Genomic DNA, 17,526 nt, shown 5'->3' with positions numbered 1-17,526 from the left:
GATCAATGTCACATCCCCAGAAAGTAGACAGTCCATATCATTATTATTACCCATTTCAGGCATCTTGAGCAGTAAAACAAATAACAATATAAACTTTTTACAACTTCCCAATTCACGGTAACAATAATCCTACTCGGCGCCAGCTCAAGCAGTACACCGCACTGCGCGCTACATCCCTGTAAACAGCTCAGATACGCGGCACGCGTATAACAGCCAACTTACACAGGCGCAGGGATCGTCCTCTATTCTTATGTGTTAACCTATGGGAATTTGCCCTCTGTCACGAAACTCGGGTATGCGGCGCACATAGAAACAGCCAGCTCACACAGTAACAGCGATCGTCCTTTGGTTTTCCGCGTTAACCTATGGAATTTGCCCTTTGTCGCGAATCCACTTTGCAAGAAACTGTCAGCAGCAGCAAATTTTCCTCACTGGGAACTCAAGTGCCCGGATGCTATATTCCCCTCTTTTTAACACGCAAATCCCATAGGCATTTGCCAAAGCGGGGAATATGATAAATTCACCCCTCTTCTCCCTGCTGGTGCGCAATCCCGGGCGTAATAAGAGGGGAATACAATTTCATAGAACCACAGTTCAGATGCCTGATACAGGTAATAATATCTTCTTACCATGCCAGATTTTGTATGATATTTGCAAAAGGGACATACAACCTTTAAGGGTCCTGCATTATCACCACAATATGAAAAGATGACAAAGATTGAAAGAGATATTGTTTACAGTGCTCCAAACGTACGTGCAGTGGCTGCAACATCGGCTGGAAGTCTTGCCACAGCTTTCAGGGCATTCCCGGAGAACTCCCACAATGTAACATTGCCATCGGACAGACATGTGACCACCAGGCGCTCAAAGGCTGGGTTCCACAGGAGGTCAACCAGCTGGACGTCGGGGCTGGAGCAGACAACCACAGACGCCAACGGTGTCGGGTTGACACCCTAGACAAGACATCGAAAGTGAAAAGCAATAGAAATGGTGTTGTCTAGACAAGAACACACAAAACAACATATACCTGGAAATTAGAACAAGACTTACAACTGTTTGACTATTTACCAAGAGGTTTTGTGCAAACGCTCATTGTGCATGAATCTGGGCTCATTGTGTGTGGCACAATGCACATGACACACAGCACCTCCGGATTCCAACATCGAGTGCAGCTCATTGTCAGCTAACTATGAATCTTGTCATCAATGATTAGCATTGTGTGAACATGACTCTTATAGCTGAGAGCTAATTTGCCCATCCTTGATGATAGCATGACCGTGTGAACATGGCTAATCATAAACCTCATCATCATTGTTTGATCAACATCACAACCTTCATCATCATCATCATAATCACTACATAACATGAGCTATCACACCTACATCAACTAGTCATTTTCCATCTACATTAACCTACATACTAAATAAAATGGCCTGGAACTACAGCTGTGGCATTACTGAATTTGGTTCTTTCCCTTAGGCCCCCCCCCCCCCCCCAAAAAAAAAAAAAATGTTGTATTGGCGTAACATGAGATTTTCAAATAGAGTCGGGCGGGCGGATTTTTTTTTTTTTTTTTTTTCTACCTGTGTTTTACATGTAAAAACTCATATTTAACAAAACCCCATTTGATAGAGAGGGTCTGTTGCATCCAAAGTTTGTTATATCACCGGTTTAAAAGCCGTCACGACATACCGGTCAGAATACGAACGAACAAATTCCTGGGCTACATCACCCAGCGCCACTGACAAATTGATTCTCCAAATAATATTAAATAAAATCTTCGAACCGGACTTGCCGGTCACCGACACGCTGTACTGCGCGGCCATTTCCCGACACCAGCTGTTGTTGTTGTTATTGTTTTTGATAATTCGCAAACCCGTATCGCGCCCTCTCTCGGTAAAAACGATGTATTTCCTTCTTTTTTTTTGTTGAAAAGTTCAGGGTCGGGGGGTTTTTTAGGGTCGGGCGGGTACGCCAATACGATTTTTTTTTTTTTTTTTTGCCTTAGCCTTTGGCAACAAGCGTCTCAAAATGTATGCACAGCATGGGAGAATATACACCAACTTACATCTTTGCTCCTCATTCATGCCAACAGATGAGAGATCTCACTTTATAAATTCAGAAAAGATACCAATAATTATAATCAGTGAACTAAACTCAGTTAATGAAATGTTTGTTATAATTCTGCAGGCCACTGAGGGACATACCGTCTTTGTGACTGTCCTGACATCGTATAAATTGAGGTTGATCTGGTTGTCATGGTGATAGCAGATGGAGAGTATCAACTCCTGGCTGTTGAGGGCAATGTGAAGGGGTCTGCAGCCTAGACTAATGCTGGTGAAGTTGTAGTCACTCACTACATTGCACAAGGAGAGTTAAAGGTATTGTTTACCATTGGGAGTGCTCAGTGATTTTGAAAAAGATTGAGTTACCACATTTGATGCATATGTGTAGGTCAGCTGTATCGCAAAACATCCTACCATGTAAAAATTTTGCAATAAAGCCAAAAAATTAAGGAGATATCACTATTTTTCTCAATAAATCGTAACTGTAGATAGTTATTCTAAAAACAATTTAATCAAAACTATTGTTCACATTTTGAATATTTAGCATTTAGCATTTTTACATTGGTTGTTTCTATCCCTAACTCACATTTTAGAACTATTTTGAAGCACTAAAATGGGTTTTTGTTTCATCTGCAAGTGGTGAATAATGCTACTACCAATACACATAATTTGAAACACAAACAAATTATACTTGCATCTGGTGCAGCCAATATACAGATAAAATGAACTTACTGTAAGCATAATGTAATCACAAAAGAAAAAGAAGAATGAACAATTGGAAAACTGTTAACATTAAAACCTGAGGTTATCTTTATGATAAATGGGGTTTTAGCACAGTCAAGAAGGCCTGGCCTGATCAGGGCTAAATAGCAACAATGCTGCATAAGATGCAAACTTGGCCATACTGAAACAGGATCATAATTTTAGTTCATGTAATTTCTTCCCTCTAAAAAATATACATGTTCATTTCATTTCTTTTAATGGTTTTTCTTTTCTTTTCTTTTCTTTTCTTTTGTTTCTGTTTTGCTTTGTTTCTTTGTTAATGTTTATCTAATTCATTTTTTTTTTTTTTGCTTTTTCAGACAATACAATCATTCCAAGATTTTAACATTTTATTCATGAGGGGAAATACCATGTATACGTAGTGTGAGACCAAGGGCCAAATGTTGCCACAATGACAAAATCATTTTAGCAATCCTAGCCATGATGGCCATACAGCTAACTACAATCCACTGAATAAAGACTGCAGGCAGCAATCTCTGAAACAATTTTTCCAGCTGTGTTGCTCTTTCTAAGTCACTCATTTGACCTCTCTGCTTAGTAGTAATCCATCATGCACACTCACCAACTGCACCAGTAGTGTCTTTGTTGGCTTCATTCAGTCTCCCGAGTTCAGAAGTCTGCAATATCTTCACTCCTGTAGGAATTTAAGAGGTGTACCAAAGAGTCACTAAACAGCACTTTGTGATGTAATTGCTATTACTTCCTACGTGATAGCAAACTCACAAGATTTTGTTTAATGTTGGAGGACAGAGTTGTTACTACCGCTTAAAATAGTCAGTCACTTCCAGTTGCAAACTTGAGGTAAATTTTTGCCATTTTACATTCTAATGATCGACTCACACTGTGACACATTAGCAGTTTGGTTTTAACATGTCATAATGACTGACTATTGTAGCTGTATCTTGGACACTCCCGATGTCTGCTGAATTTCTGATTCTAATTAGTATTACTGTCAACGTCATTACAATAAATGCAGGTCTGACGCACAGAAACAAAAACAACTGAAAGAAATAGATGGCTTGGGCAAGATGCCAAAAGGTTTAAAAGAAAGTTATCTTCGATATTGGTCATTAAGAATTCGCTCAGGGAAGTTTGGGGACAGCCCTGGAATGATGAGAATTATGTATAACAGTGGTCATTAGATGAATGGTTAGTTCAAGGAGAAAAAAATTGATTCACCACTGGCTCAAAACAACTTTGAGTTTGGCTGACATTTTTACTTCTCTGGTCTTAATCCAATACTTCAGGTAATGTCACAATTGCTGCTGCTTCTTCCTATACCACTCTCTAAAATGTAATACCTCCATGATGACAATCATTATCACTAAAATTCTCATTATTACCACCGTCATGATAACACAGAAATTATCAAAACCCTGATTAACCTTCTGTCATGAAAATATTAAAACACAATACAAGCACATTACTTTTATCGCAAATATTTTCATGTCTTGAATTGGTCTCTCATCTGTATTCTTTGTTTTGATAAAGCTTTTACTGTGGTCAATAAAATTCAAAATCAATCAAACTTATGACAGCTATCATTGTTTAATACCGACACAAGTAAACCCTCACACCAATTCATTACCTGTGTCTGAACCGACGAAAGTGTAGCCATACTTGTTTGAGACTGCTACCAAGTGTAGTCGCTCAGGAGGAGTAAGCGACTCCGGCACCTGGTCAAAGATTTTCAGGCGACACAGCTGCTGGAAACGAAGAGACTGGAAAGACAAACAGTCTGATGATGAATATTAACCCCTTGAGGACTAGTCTCAAGTATACTCGGGCATGTGTCAATTAAAATCAGCTACTTTGTAGTTCTCAATGGCTTAAGGTGGATTTTGTCTTTCAAAATATAAAATAATATGTCCACTTATGAAATACACATCATACAACATTTACTTTGATCCAAATTGAACTGAATATCTAATATGAAAACTATCTGCACTGGTCAAGTCAAAATACTTTTTTAAATCTGCATCTATATTTCAGCGTAAAACTCACATTGATAGTGTTCGTAATGTTCATTACGATAATGCAAACTAACTTTGTATCATCTGGGTCCCATTTCACAAAAGATGAGTTAGGATAGCAACTCTTGCTAGGATAGCTACTTCTTATAGCAACATCCAATCAGGAAGCTGAATTCTTCTCATTACCATGACACTTGCCATTTCAGCAAGAGATGCTATTGCTATCATAGCAACTTTTCTATAAAATAGGGTCTAGCTTTCCTCAAAACAATATCACTGATTTGGGTATTCTCCACTGTTTCACACACATCCCCAAGTACAGTTTTCATGAAACATTTTGCATGCCTGATGACATAGTTTTTTGGGGGAAATGGGAGATGCTACACTTGTTTGAATGAATACTTACAGCCACTTCTCTTTCAGGTGGTCCAGCTTCATCTCCCATCTTTCCTTCTGCCAGAAAGCTTCAAACCTTCTGAACTAGACTGGACCTTGAATCAAATGTAGACCATGGGCTTGATCCAGGCCTATTTGGCAACAAGAAAATATGTCATGTTTACATACAAAGAAAAAGTAATGAATAAAGTATACAATGATAAACTTCATGACCACATGCCTACACTGTACAAAAAAGTGACTCAACGCTCTTCATAGATATGGTATTCAAAAATAACACAGTACATGGTCATAGCCAGGTGCAGCACTAGTCTAAAGCCAGAGATCACAATATGATTGTTCAATAGTTGCTTAGAAACTTTGGTAGCTTTCCAATATTTAACCCATTCCTTACAGGAACCTGGTATACACGGCTCCTGTGGTGTCAACTCGGGTTCCCAAAATGTAGACACGAGTGTCTACATTCGAGGCCTAAAATTCATGTTTGTTTGTGTTGATGCTGACCAGAAAAATGACTTTGATCACAAGACTGTTTCCTCTATCAATATCTGTTCTGTATGAAAACTGTGTACATTTTCGTCTAATTTACCTTTTTTCCAACATATTATTGTGCTTGTTTTGCTATAAAATTTGTATGAAGACGTACATAGCAATCAAGATTTTGACTTGACTGGATATGTGTGCCCGTTTAGTGTCAGGTATATGAATTAGACATTCATTTAGCATAGATGCCAGTCTATTAATAATGATGATGATGATGATAATAATAATAATAATAATAATAATAATAATAATAATTATAATAATAATAATAATAACAATAATAATGATAATAATAATAATAATAATAATAATGATAATAATACAGGGTACTTATAATGCGCCAATTCCACATAACTAACGTGCTCAAGGCGCAGAAGAAAAATGAGTCATGAAGTACAAACATCATTACACAAACATGCACATGAAAATGAATGAAACAATAATGATGATGGGAAAAAAATCATAATACACAATTCTACTGGAAAGCAGTTACGAAAAAATGAGTCTTAAGGGCAACTTTAAAGGAGTCAACATTCGAAATCTAATGGATAGCTTGAGGCAACTGATTCCACAGGTGAGGTCCAGTATGTGCAAATGATCAATCCCCCCTCGATTTCTTCGTTTTTGGAACAACACGCAATCTACAATCGGATGATCTTAAACATCTGGGAGGATTATAGAATGTCAGCAAATTAACATTGTACTCTGGGGCAGATCCGTGTATGCAATGAAAACAAACAATAATAATGCGAGATTCAACAGGTAACCAATGCAATGAGGACAAAACAGGGGTAATGTGAGTATATATCTCCTGGTAAGGGTAACAGTGCGAGCTGCCAAATTTTGCAATTTTTGTAACCATGAAAGTTGAGATTGTGGTACATGTAGCTGAAACGGGAGTGCATTACCAAAGTCAAGTCTGGACGATATAAGAGCATGAACTATTCTTTTCTGTGGCTGAATGAGTTAAATACTTGCGAATAATGCCTAAATTGCGTAACTGATAACTCACAGATTTACAGACAGCAGAGATCTGAACAGACATGGATATTATTGCTGGTGAAATAGGGCACTTTTAAAGGTGCCTGAATTTGTTTTGTTTTTTTCTCAATGTACATGAATAGCATGCTATTCACTCAGGGCACTCCCACAATGGAGACAGCAGAGTGCCCCAGGGTTAGGACAATGATACTAGCATCAGCAGACCTAACTGCGAAACATAGCCCGAACGCCAATACCCATATCCTCATCAAGACACCCCCCGAAACAGCTACAAAACCGTTGAATATCTGGACAGTTATCCTGTACATTATAACACAACTTTTACGTTTCACTCACATGAAATTGATTGCTCGGACTTAAGTATGGTGTAATAATCAAAAGCAAGCCATCGCACCATGTCCATGAGGCAAAATTTGAATTTCTAATGGCAAGCCTGACAATTGCTGCACCAATTCAAAATAACGCTATCAATGGCTTTGCCTGACATGACCAGATGTGCTCTGCAAGGAGCACGGCGTGTGGATTGAAAGTGTCCCATCAAATTGTACCACCGCACCACAGTCAACTGATTGCATGACCTTTTAAAAGTGCAGCAATAATCCTTCATGGGCCAGGTCATTTTAGCCGTTTCTATGTGGTTACCATGCTGAGAAAAGTGATGTAAACATTTGTGATAGTGACAAGTATGCAGATGAAGCAATAGGGAATCTAATTCTTTGTTTTCGATAAGTTATGCTTGTACAGTAACCAAACGTTAGCTAAATTGTCATTACTCATTGATTGTGAAGACACTAGACCAATGTCAGTATCGGAATAACACCAATAAATATGTTTATGTAGGTCTGAGTTATTAGACATAAGGTAATAAATTCAAAATCCAATGCCATCGTAGTGATTAGGCAGGTGTTTTGACCGTGAGTGGTCCTACAACATAACAGCCCTGTCGCGACTTGCTGTGCAGCAGTGACAGGGCTGTTCGTTATCATTCATGGGGGGTAGTTATCATTCTTCTTCTTCTGCTTTGATACTGTCCAACACCTTTATAGCAGGGGCCAACTGGACAGGTGGTGCAGTGGTGTTTATAGTGCAGAGAGAGAAGCTTAGAAGTTAGAAACTAGTTGCTTTGCTCTTGGATGTTGCTGTTTTAAAGGAGTCCTTGTTTGTGATGCCGGTGACTGTCGGTGGGAATGCGTTCCAATCTGTGATAGTTTTTGGAATGAATGAGTACTTAAATGAATAACAGTTTTTGTTTGTAGCGACTGGGATATGGTTCTAAGTGTAGAACAACTACCGGCAACTAAGTTGTAGACGATGACTTCTGGGCCCCATTTCATAAAAGATGTACGGTACCGGTATATTGTTAGGATAGTAACTCTTACTGGAATGGCAACTTCCACTAGCAACTGTCAATCAGGGGGGCGTTTCATCAACGAGTTCGTCGGGGGTTTTCACCGACGAATTTGCTATCAGCCAATCAGACGCAAGGATTTATACTGACAACTGTCAAAAGCTAATGAAATTCTTGGTCTGATTGGCTGATAGCAAATTCGTCGGTGAAAACTCCGACGAACTCGTTGATGAAACGCCCCCCAGGAAGCTGGATTCTTGTCATTACCTTGACCGAAAGATCGGTCTGTATCTGTCCGTCGGGGAATGTTCCGCGGAGACTGCGTCTGGCTTCACGGATCCCCTCCGTATACAGACCGAAGTCAATGATTGCGGCTCCTGTGTGGAGCAGTCGCGCACAGATCAAACGTTACGATAAACCAAATTTCAGACAGCTTTTTTACATTCAAACAAGTATGACATGACATGACACATTATGCAGCAATATTTGGGATAAATTTCTCACATTGTGCAATCGAAATACTCACATAACCTCGGTTATAATGCAGAAATTTTATCGATATCGCAACATCGCCGTTCGCGAGCAGTAAGTCGCCATTTTGAATCTGTAACAATTGCTAAGCCAATCACATGCGAGGTACGTGTTTTAGTAAAACAAACACGTAGAAACTTCCTCGCATGTGATTGGCTAATAGATTCATAGTGTATGTTTCTGCAGTTTGAATGTGACGACGCGACAGGCTGTGTTTTACGTTGAAAATTCTCCTAAAATGTTGGATTATTCATTAATCTGGTGAGTGTAACGTATTCTTAAAAAAAAAATTCACCATACAAGCTTACATTTGCCGACCTAGGGCCGTGAATTAGACGCAATCGAGAAGGGTGAGGTACCTCACCCAATTTTCCATAGAGACAGTGGTTAAGAACATCCACACAGCAATGGGTACTGCAACCTTCCGTCTGTCTACGGAGGACAGCGTTAATGGCAAAATATAAAAGAGTCCTCCGGACAGACGGATCTTTCTGTCTAGTCATTACCATGACAATTGCCATTCCAGTATGAGTTGCTATCATATCAACTTTTTATGAAATGGGGTCCTGGAGAACACTTCGGACCAGATGCAGGGCTTTTCGAACTGGGAATCGTGGGATGGAATAGGTGACCCGGCAAGCGCTTCACGGAATGGGGTGATGCATCCTGCGTCGGTGTTGCAGCGGTTCCCAGCCCAGCTCACGCTTCATTAGTTATAGAGCTAGTTACACTACTGTATCGCTTTGCTCTGCTCTGTTTTGCACAGCATTGAATTTAAATTGACTGTTAGGAGAACCATCAAAGTAAAAACTGTTAAGGTTAGTGTTACGAGGCTCCCCCAAACAAATTGTTCGCATGTTCTGTCTAACCGTTACAAAAGATCATGGTATGAACTTTATATAAACTTAGATCTACAAAAGAAAGGATTTCATTTAAGTTCATGACACAGAAATAGGGATCAGTAACGTTAGACCTCTCCTCACCCTCACTCGGGATCAGGTCAACTAACACGCACGTCATTAATCAGTAGGGTCTAACGTTAAATAAAAAATGCTAAAAATAGGGTCTACTCTCACGAACGTTAACGACAACGTTAGTTGTTTATGATTTATAACTATTGTTACTCATGTAACGTTACTCGGTCGTTATAGACATATGATAGATGGGGGCATTTCATGAAGCATTTTGGTCGGATATTTTTCTGACAAACTGTTACAAGCCACTGAAATCCTTGCATCTGATTGGCCGAGAGCAAATCTGTCCGACAACTTTGTCAGATAAAATAAGATCACATTCACAGACAACTTTGTTTCATTTTGCTGGATATCTTAATCTAACGATGTTAGACCCCTAGACCTATGTAAATAAATTTTAACATCCGATCCGATGAACATTTTTATTTATACTTACCTGACTGACTCTGGATCTCGTTATCTGCAATACTGTTAAACAGTTAAGAACTGTTTTCTCGTGCCTCCAAAGGCACAGCTTTGGGCACACTGCACTGGCCACTGAAAGTGATGGAAACATGGGACCGAAACGTCGGATGTACGTGAAGGTTTAGCCAGTCTGATCGAGTACAATGCAGCCTCATGCGGAAAGTGCAAGGCCCACGATTACGAGCAACCTACAAATTATGTACATGAGTGTATGTACATTTGTACCTGCCGCACGGCCAATGTGCGCGCAAAGATCGAGAGCTAGCTAGCTGGCGGCAAACGGCAAGCTATGGTGCATGCTGTAGCGCACGCGCGTGGTACACATTTTGTGCTAATATTGAGGACGGTTTTGATAAATGCGCGCTGGCGAGATAAATAAAGGGCGGGGGAAGTCCCCGTTTGCACTGTACAAGGTATACTGCATGCTTCATTCGTATCCAAAAGAAGTTTTATTATTATTGTATAATTCTCTAATTTTGCTTTATTTGAATTATTGTATACAAATCTGGGCAAACTGTAGTGAACAAAATATGTCAAGGCTTTTAAAATTACAAAAGAAAGCAATCAGAATTGTATCTCATGGCGATTACCGTGCTCATACAATGCCAATATTTGATCGTTTGAAAATTCTTAATATTTATGATATGTATCAAAGTGCAATATTTATGTTTTCATGTTCTCATAATATGCTTCCAGGGCCCTGTTGCATAAAACCCTTACCGCTGGACTTACCGCTCCTTTCTAGCGGTAAGTCTTCAAATTAGCGGTAAATTTTATAATCCTTGATGCTGATTGGCTGTGATGCCTAATTTTGACGGTAGTTACCATTGAAATTCAACGGTAAGTTTTATCCAACGGGCCCCTGGGCCCCGTTGCTAGAAACTTTGCATTTAAACGCAACTTGCAACTGATTGTCACTGGCCAATCAAAATCATTGTTGCATGCATGTCTTCTTAATAGGGTAGACCCTGAGCCAATCAGAATGGTTGTTTCAAAATTAGCAATTATTTGCAATTGATTGCAACTTTCTTGCAACGGGGCCCTGGAGTATTAACTAATTACTTTAAGCTCAATAGCCAGGTGCATACATGTATAACAAGAAACTTTTTTAATTATCACTTGCCATTTGTAAGATTAAGCTCTTATCAAAAGTCAATATTTTATAATGGACCGAAAATATGGAATGAGTTACCAGAGGAAATAAAGTCAAGTCAGACTTTTACAATTTTTAAAACCCATCTTAAGCAGTACTTGAGTGACAGACAATCTTTAGAATAAATGTATCATAGAAAATATCTTTAATAAGACTATACATATACTTTTTGTTTAATGTGTTTGTGTGTCTATGTTTGTTTTTTTTGTGCTGCTGTTTGTAACTTTGTAATTTATATATTCGTTTGGTACATGTTAAAGGACTTGGCTTCATATAAGGCACCGCCTTCCTGTCAAGTTCCTACTGCTTCATGATTTCTTTGTTGACGTTTATATCTTGTATCCGTTGCAGTCATATCAGTTACTTTATACAAATTTGACGACATGAATTTGAATGTAATGTATTTGTACTTATATGTAGTGTATTTTCTCTGTTTGTTTGTATGGTTTTTATGGAGTATTGAATAAATAAATCCAAATCCAATTCATACATCTTGACTCGTATCAAAGATCCTTGGATCTTTGCTCATACAAGTATACCAGTGTATAGTAGTTGTGCTTTCAGTTAAACAACAGTACCCCGAAGGTACATTTTGCTACCTGCATGATTTGGAAATTATCCTTTTCTTTCCCTCGTCAATTCTCGTACCTTCCTATTTTGTGGGAACAAAAGTATATTGTTTGATTTCTCCCAGAAAGTAGGCCTATACAGTTGGCATTCTGATCAATGCGATTAAAGACCATGATGTATTACTGCATAATTGTGTGTAGTTGATATTCATTGCTAACATGTAATAATTAAAATCTCGGTCATCACACAGTAGCATACATTTGTGAACATCTAATGTGTAGGAGTCTTAACCCTTCTCACTCACAAAGAAAGACACACACACACACAAACACTCCCACATAAACAGTCCAACACACAAACACACACAATCCATTTCACACACTCAGATCGTCATCTCTTCATGGCATTCTGGGCACTGTTTCGTGGAAGTTGTCGGCCCCGACAAGTTAGGTAAAATCCTTGGTTTTCACTGGCCGAAAAGACCTGGTCACACTGACCGTTACTATGGTAATTGTCAAAGACTGGACAACCTGTTGGGGCTGACAACTTTCATGAAATGGTGTCATGCAGTTCTGTAAAACATGTCTTTCACAATGGCATAGGGGTATAACAAGCAGCTGTTCAAAGAAGACCAGGGTACTGTTTCATGAAAGTTGTCAGCACTGACAATAACGATAGTAACAGTCGGTGACCACAGCATCTCAGCCAATCAAAATCAAGGATTTTGCTGAAATTGTCAGAGACTGACAACTTGTCAGAGCTGACTAAATTGATGAAACACCACCAGATTACACTCCCTCAGAGATCTAATCGTAGATGCAAGATATGTCACTGCTATGGCGACTGGTATGCCTCCGCCATAATGCATGATTCTCCTAATAGGTCCAGATAGTACATGTGGACAATGTGTGATTACATTTTCACAAATTAGCAAAATATTAAAAAGACAAGTTTGTCATAAATGTGTTAAATATTCACCTTCTTTGACCTAGGTTTAATTGGATGAATAGGAGAGCCTGTATTTGGGAGTTAAGGACTTTAACTTGACTTTGACCCATTCATATGTTTATGCATTGAGTTATTTTCAAGTGCGGAGAAAAAGTGCAATTTCTGTATTGAATATTAAATTGTTACCATTTTCATCTGGCCTTTGACCCTAAAATTCATGAAATAATCACTGTCAGGCAGAACATGCATAAATATGCAGAACGTTCAAGATAACTTGAGCCACTTCCGAGATATGGAGGAAGAGCGTAGTTCAGCACTTTCACTTGATCTTTGACCTTTTGACCTTTGAGGCAAAAACAAAAGAAAAAAAAACTTTCCAAAGAATCTCTATTAGGTTATGCATGCATACACCAAGTGTAAAAAAAATTAATAATCCTGCCAGCATTGCATAAACAGGATGGAAATAGTAAAATTTTGAAGTGTTTCCCTTGACCTTTGACCCCTGACCTTTGACCCCATGAACCCTAAATCTTCTAGATAATCACTGCCAGTCAGTACATGTATATATACTATGTTCCATGAAGATACCTTGAACAATTTCCAAGGTACAGAGAAAAAAGGTGAAGTTTTAATATTTCTACTTGACCTTTTGACCTTTGACCTTTGATCTCATGACCCAAACTTTCACAAGAGAATCTTAATTGGGTAATATATGTATACAGTAAGTTTCAAGAAAATATCTTCAGGCACTGCATAGATATGGTGGAAATAGTGAAATTTTATGTATTTGACCTTGACCTTTTGACCTTTGACCTTGAGCATGTGCACCCAAAAGTTGACAGGCACAACTTCACCCCCTAATACACATACATGCCAAGTTTCATTAGGATACCTCAAAAGGTTTTGATAGTTACCTTGTCCACAAAATTCATTACGGACGGACGGACGGACGGACGGACGGACGGACGCTACGACGGACGGACGGACGGACGGACAACCCGAAAACATAATGCCTCCGGCACCACTTCATGGCGGAGGCATAAAAAACAAAACAAAACAAACTAGAAATGTCGCTATGGCGACTGGTATGCCTCCGCCATAATGTATGGTTCTCCTAATACGTCTATAGTACAATGCCTTGACAATGTGTGATGACAGTTTCACATAATTAGCAAAATATCAAAATGACGGGTTTGTCACCAATGTGCTGCATGTTCACTGTACTTGAACTAGGTTGAATTGGATAAATGGCTATATTGTTTAAGAGTGCAGGTATTTGGGGATTTGAGAATTTTTACTTGACTTTTGACCCTTTTATAAGTTTAAAGAAGAAGTGAAAGTTAGCGCTTTCACTTGACCTTTGACCTTTTGGCAAGAAACTTTCAAGAGAATCTCTATTGGGTAATACATGCAGCACACTAAGTTTCAAGAAAAATCCTGCAGGCATCGCATAGATAAGAGGGAAATAGTGAAATTTTGAGGAGTTGACCCTGACCTTTGACCCATGACCCCTAAATTCCCTAGATAATCACTGCCAGTCAGTACATGCATATGTACTAAGTTCCATGAAGATACCTTGAACCATTTGTGAGATATGGAGAAAAAAGTGAAATTTTAACATTTTAACTTGACCTTTGACCTCAAGACCCGATACTCTCTTTGGAGAATCTTTATTTGGTAGTTAATGTATACCCTACCTTTCAAGAAAATATCTTTATGCATTGCATAGATATGGGGGAAATAGTGAAATTTTGAGCATTTGACCTTGACCTTTTGACCTTTTAGCATGTATGCCCTAAATTTGATAGGCTCAACTTTGCCCACTCATACATAATATACATGCCAAGTTTCATTACGATACCTCTAACAGTTTTTTGGATGCGCTGTCCACAAAATCGATTACGGACAAACGGACGGACAACCCGAAAACATAATGCCTCCGACAACACTTCGTGGCGGAGGCATAAAAACACATTTGTGCTTTCTTAATTCTAGACATTAGGACATCATGTTCTATGGAAGACTTTGCCCAAGACTTAAATACTATTTTTTTTTCCTGAAAACAGAACTGGAGTGGAATAGTTCCATTAGCATCACCACAACATGACCGAGGCAATTTTTTTTTTTTTTTTTACCCTTTAACGGAATTCTCCCCAAATTTTGTGGATTGGTTGAATGCAGCAAAGAAGTCAAACACATCACCAAAGTTTGAGGAAAATCGCATAAGCTGTCCAAAAATCAGAGTCACTTTCCCTGAATCTTCCATACAAGCATTAACTAACACACTCTTCCCACAACCTCCCACCTGGTAGGCTCTCAAGAATGTGAAGAAATCGACCATACATTAAGAAACAGCTGAACTTTATTTGGTGATTTTTATCCGAAATTCAATGCTTACATTATCAAACATTGCCAATTTTGTACATTGTTTCAGCAACACTGATCCTTTGTGAAAACCGCTCTCCAAAACTGTAAATACTACGTGTACAACATATTCATGAGTGCAATACACAAAATGGACAGGCAATGAACAGCAACATTAGTACAGCAGTGTACATGAATATGTGTAGTGAATTATACAAATTAATTCACATTTAGGATAAATATATTTCAGTTTAAAATCTAAAACAGGAACATGCAGAATGATCTGCAATAGATTCAGCTTAAAAAAACCCCCAACAAACCTTACTGCTCAAATAAAACCATCCTGCACTGCACAGTGGGATTATCTTTACCCACTTTCATATCTAAAGTTGCAGGTCACCATAAAATCTTCATTTATGTCGTATCAAATTATAATTTTCAATTAGAATGTGCCACTTTAACTTTATGTATATGAGTGCATGGCAAACATTTTTCAACATACAAAATGAACATACATATGTATTCATTTGATAAGGCATTAATTTATGGAATGAATGCTCTTTCGCCATCTCATATCGCATATGAATTCCCAATGTACAAAGAAGGACCGTTCCATATGCAGTCACCACTGTTAAATAGGGATATGGTAAATAGGAACTTTGCTCGCACAAGACAAACATGTAGCCACGTTAAGTCAACTTTTTGTACTAAACGTAATATACATGTGGGAATGATTGCTGAAGGATGTATTACTCCAGAGTTGTTCCAACTAAGCAGAGGATACTGTACATAGACAACTGTTTGGGTAGCACCAAAATTGATGAAAATAATTTGAAACTGCATGCCAACATAATTGGTGGATAACGTTTCCCCAAGTTCCATGTAGATTCCCCTAAAGTATCTACGTGTAAACTGTGCATGTCAAAGTATAGCATTGTCACATAGGCCTATTATGAGGCATCACAAAAACATTACATGTAAGCCATTGCTCAAAGAGATGGGTCAAGATATGAAAGGTAACTTTAATTAGCTATTGTGCACACTAGTCAACTCCCCTGAAGCCCATCTTGACGGGACAGTCGAAAGCCCACTAACTTGACTAACTAGCTCTTTTTCCAGGAGGCATGCCCATTGTCACCTTTGAACTGAAGGCTGGCGGAACTTTTGCCAAGGACCCTGTTTCGAAACTTGATAAGGCTTCCAGCCAGCTTGATCGACCTTGTTTGACTTCTGCGTGTTCACAGGAATTATATCATGTATGGCTATGAACGTAAATTGGGTCTTTTCATTTCCATCGACTCAGCCGATTATTTGGCATACACTTTGTATGTGCTGTTGACGTATGCAGCTCTATGTCAACTGTATGATTTAGATGTTATGTTATCATAGAATCATATATCAGTCTTAATCTTACATTTTAGCATCCATCTGAATATACTTGCAACCTGCTTCATGCATTCACTACAATCTTACGTTGAGTGAAAATATGTGTCACAAACACGAGTATGTCAGTGTGTACTGGGAACAAAGGCCATCTACATGGAATTTATCTCCCCTGGGTAAATATTTAAAGGGAAATTCCATCCTGAAACTATGCTGATTTGTATTCAGTTTGCAAACCAAAAATTCATCAATTTTGGTTATTCCCCAGAGAACAAATTTTCTTTAGACCAGTTCTTAGCATAATTAGCACATTGAAGACTACTTCCGAGTATACTCCGGCAGGCGTCTATGGGGAGTGCGTGTTCTAGCAAAATCAGCCTGTTCTCCACGGGTTAAGGTCTATTGTAATTCATTTTGGCATGTCCTCGGCTTGGGTAAATTACAATATGTCTGTGCCCAAATATTTCAGGAAAATGAACATTAGTGAAAAACTAGCATATTGTGCTGTACAGGGCCTCATGGAAGACAACCTACATGTATATATTGGCAAAGGGTCTTATTGCATACAATACCAAAATAACTAAATAAGGAGAAACACAAATACGTATTTCAAGTGAACAAACAAATAAATTTCACAATGTGGAAAATACATTATGGAGATTAGCTTGCATTAATCAACCATCATATACATTAATTTATTGTAAAAGTGGCAATTTTCGCATTGTTGAAATTTTTGCACATTTTGCACAACCAGAAACTAACACGAAAATAAAAGCACGTGGAATATTTTTGCTAGCCATATGTTCCAGTAGTTGATGTCTTGATTCCCCGGAATTAAAAACCTGTGAAACTGATCTCACCTAGCTGAGCGCAAGAAAATTGTTGCGTGAAAATATCCACTTTTACAGGACGGTACGTACCTTGATATCAACAACATTACAACATCAGTACCTACATGTACATGTATACATTGTGAACTTGTGCTGGTTTATAATTTGTTTCATCAAAAGTATTGTATCCGGCCCAT

General features: G+C 38.5%; 1 protein-coding gene across 1 annotated transcript in view; it reads right to left on the bottom strand.

Annotated features, from left to right (window-relative positions):
* LOC139737509 (uncharacterized) overlaps positions 1-8,701 on the bottom strand; it is a gene marked incomplete at its 3' end in the record, with an annotated part of 45,997 nt that extends 37,296 nt beyond the window's left edge. The window contains exons 1-6 of the mRNA XM_071648178.1: positions 8,379-8,701; positions 5,229-5,349; positions 4,438-4,570; positions 3,412-3,483; positions 2,208-2,356; positions 755-953 (exon numbers count right to left, since the gene is read on the bottom strand). Of these exons, the coding sequence (XP_071504279.1) occupies positions 755-953; positions 2,208-2,356; positions 3,412-3,483; positions 4,438-4,570; positions 5,229-5,267 (592 nt within the window). The remainder of the gene's footprint in view (positions 1-754; positions 954-2,207; positions 2,357-3,411; positions 3,484-4,437; positions 4,571-5,228; positions 5,350-8,378) is intronic.
* Between the last annotated feature and the right edge of the window lie 8,825 nt (positions 8,702-17,526).

The sequence above is a fragment of the Diadema antillarum genome, unplaced genomic scaffold (assembly GCF_040938485.1).
Source record: "Diadema antillarum isolate AM-2024a unplaced genomic scaffold, OU_Dant_1.0 seq00000694_RagTag, whole genome shotgun sequence".
Taxonomy (NCBI): domain Eukaryota; kingdom Metazoa; phylum Echinodermata; class Echinoidea; order Diadematoida; family Diadematidae; genus Diadema; species Diadema antillarum.
The sequence above is the reverse complement of the archived record's forward strand: the minus strand, read 5'-3'. Positions and strand labels throughout refer to the sequence as shown.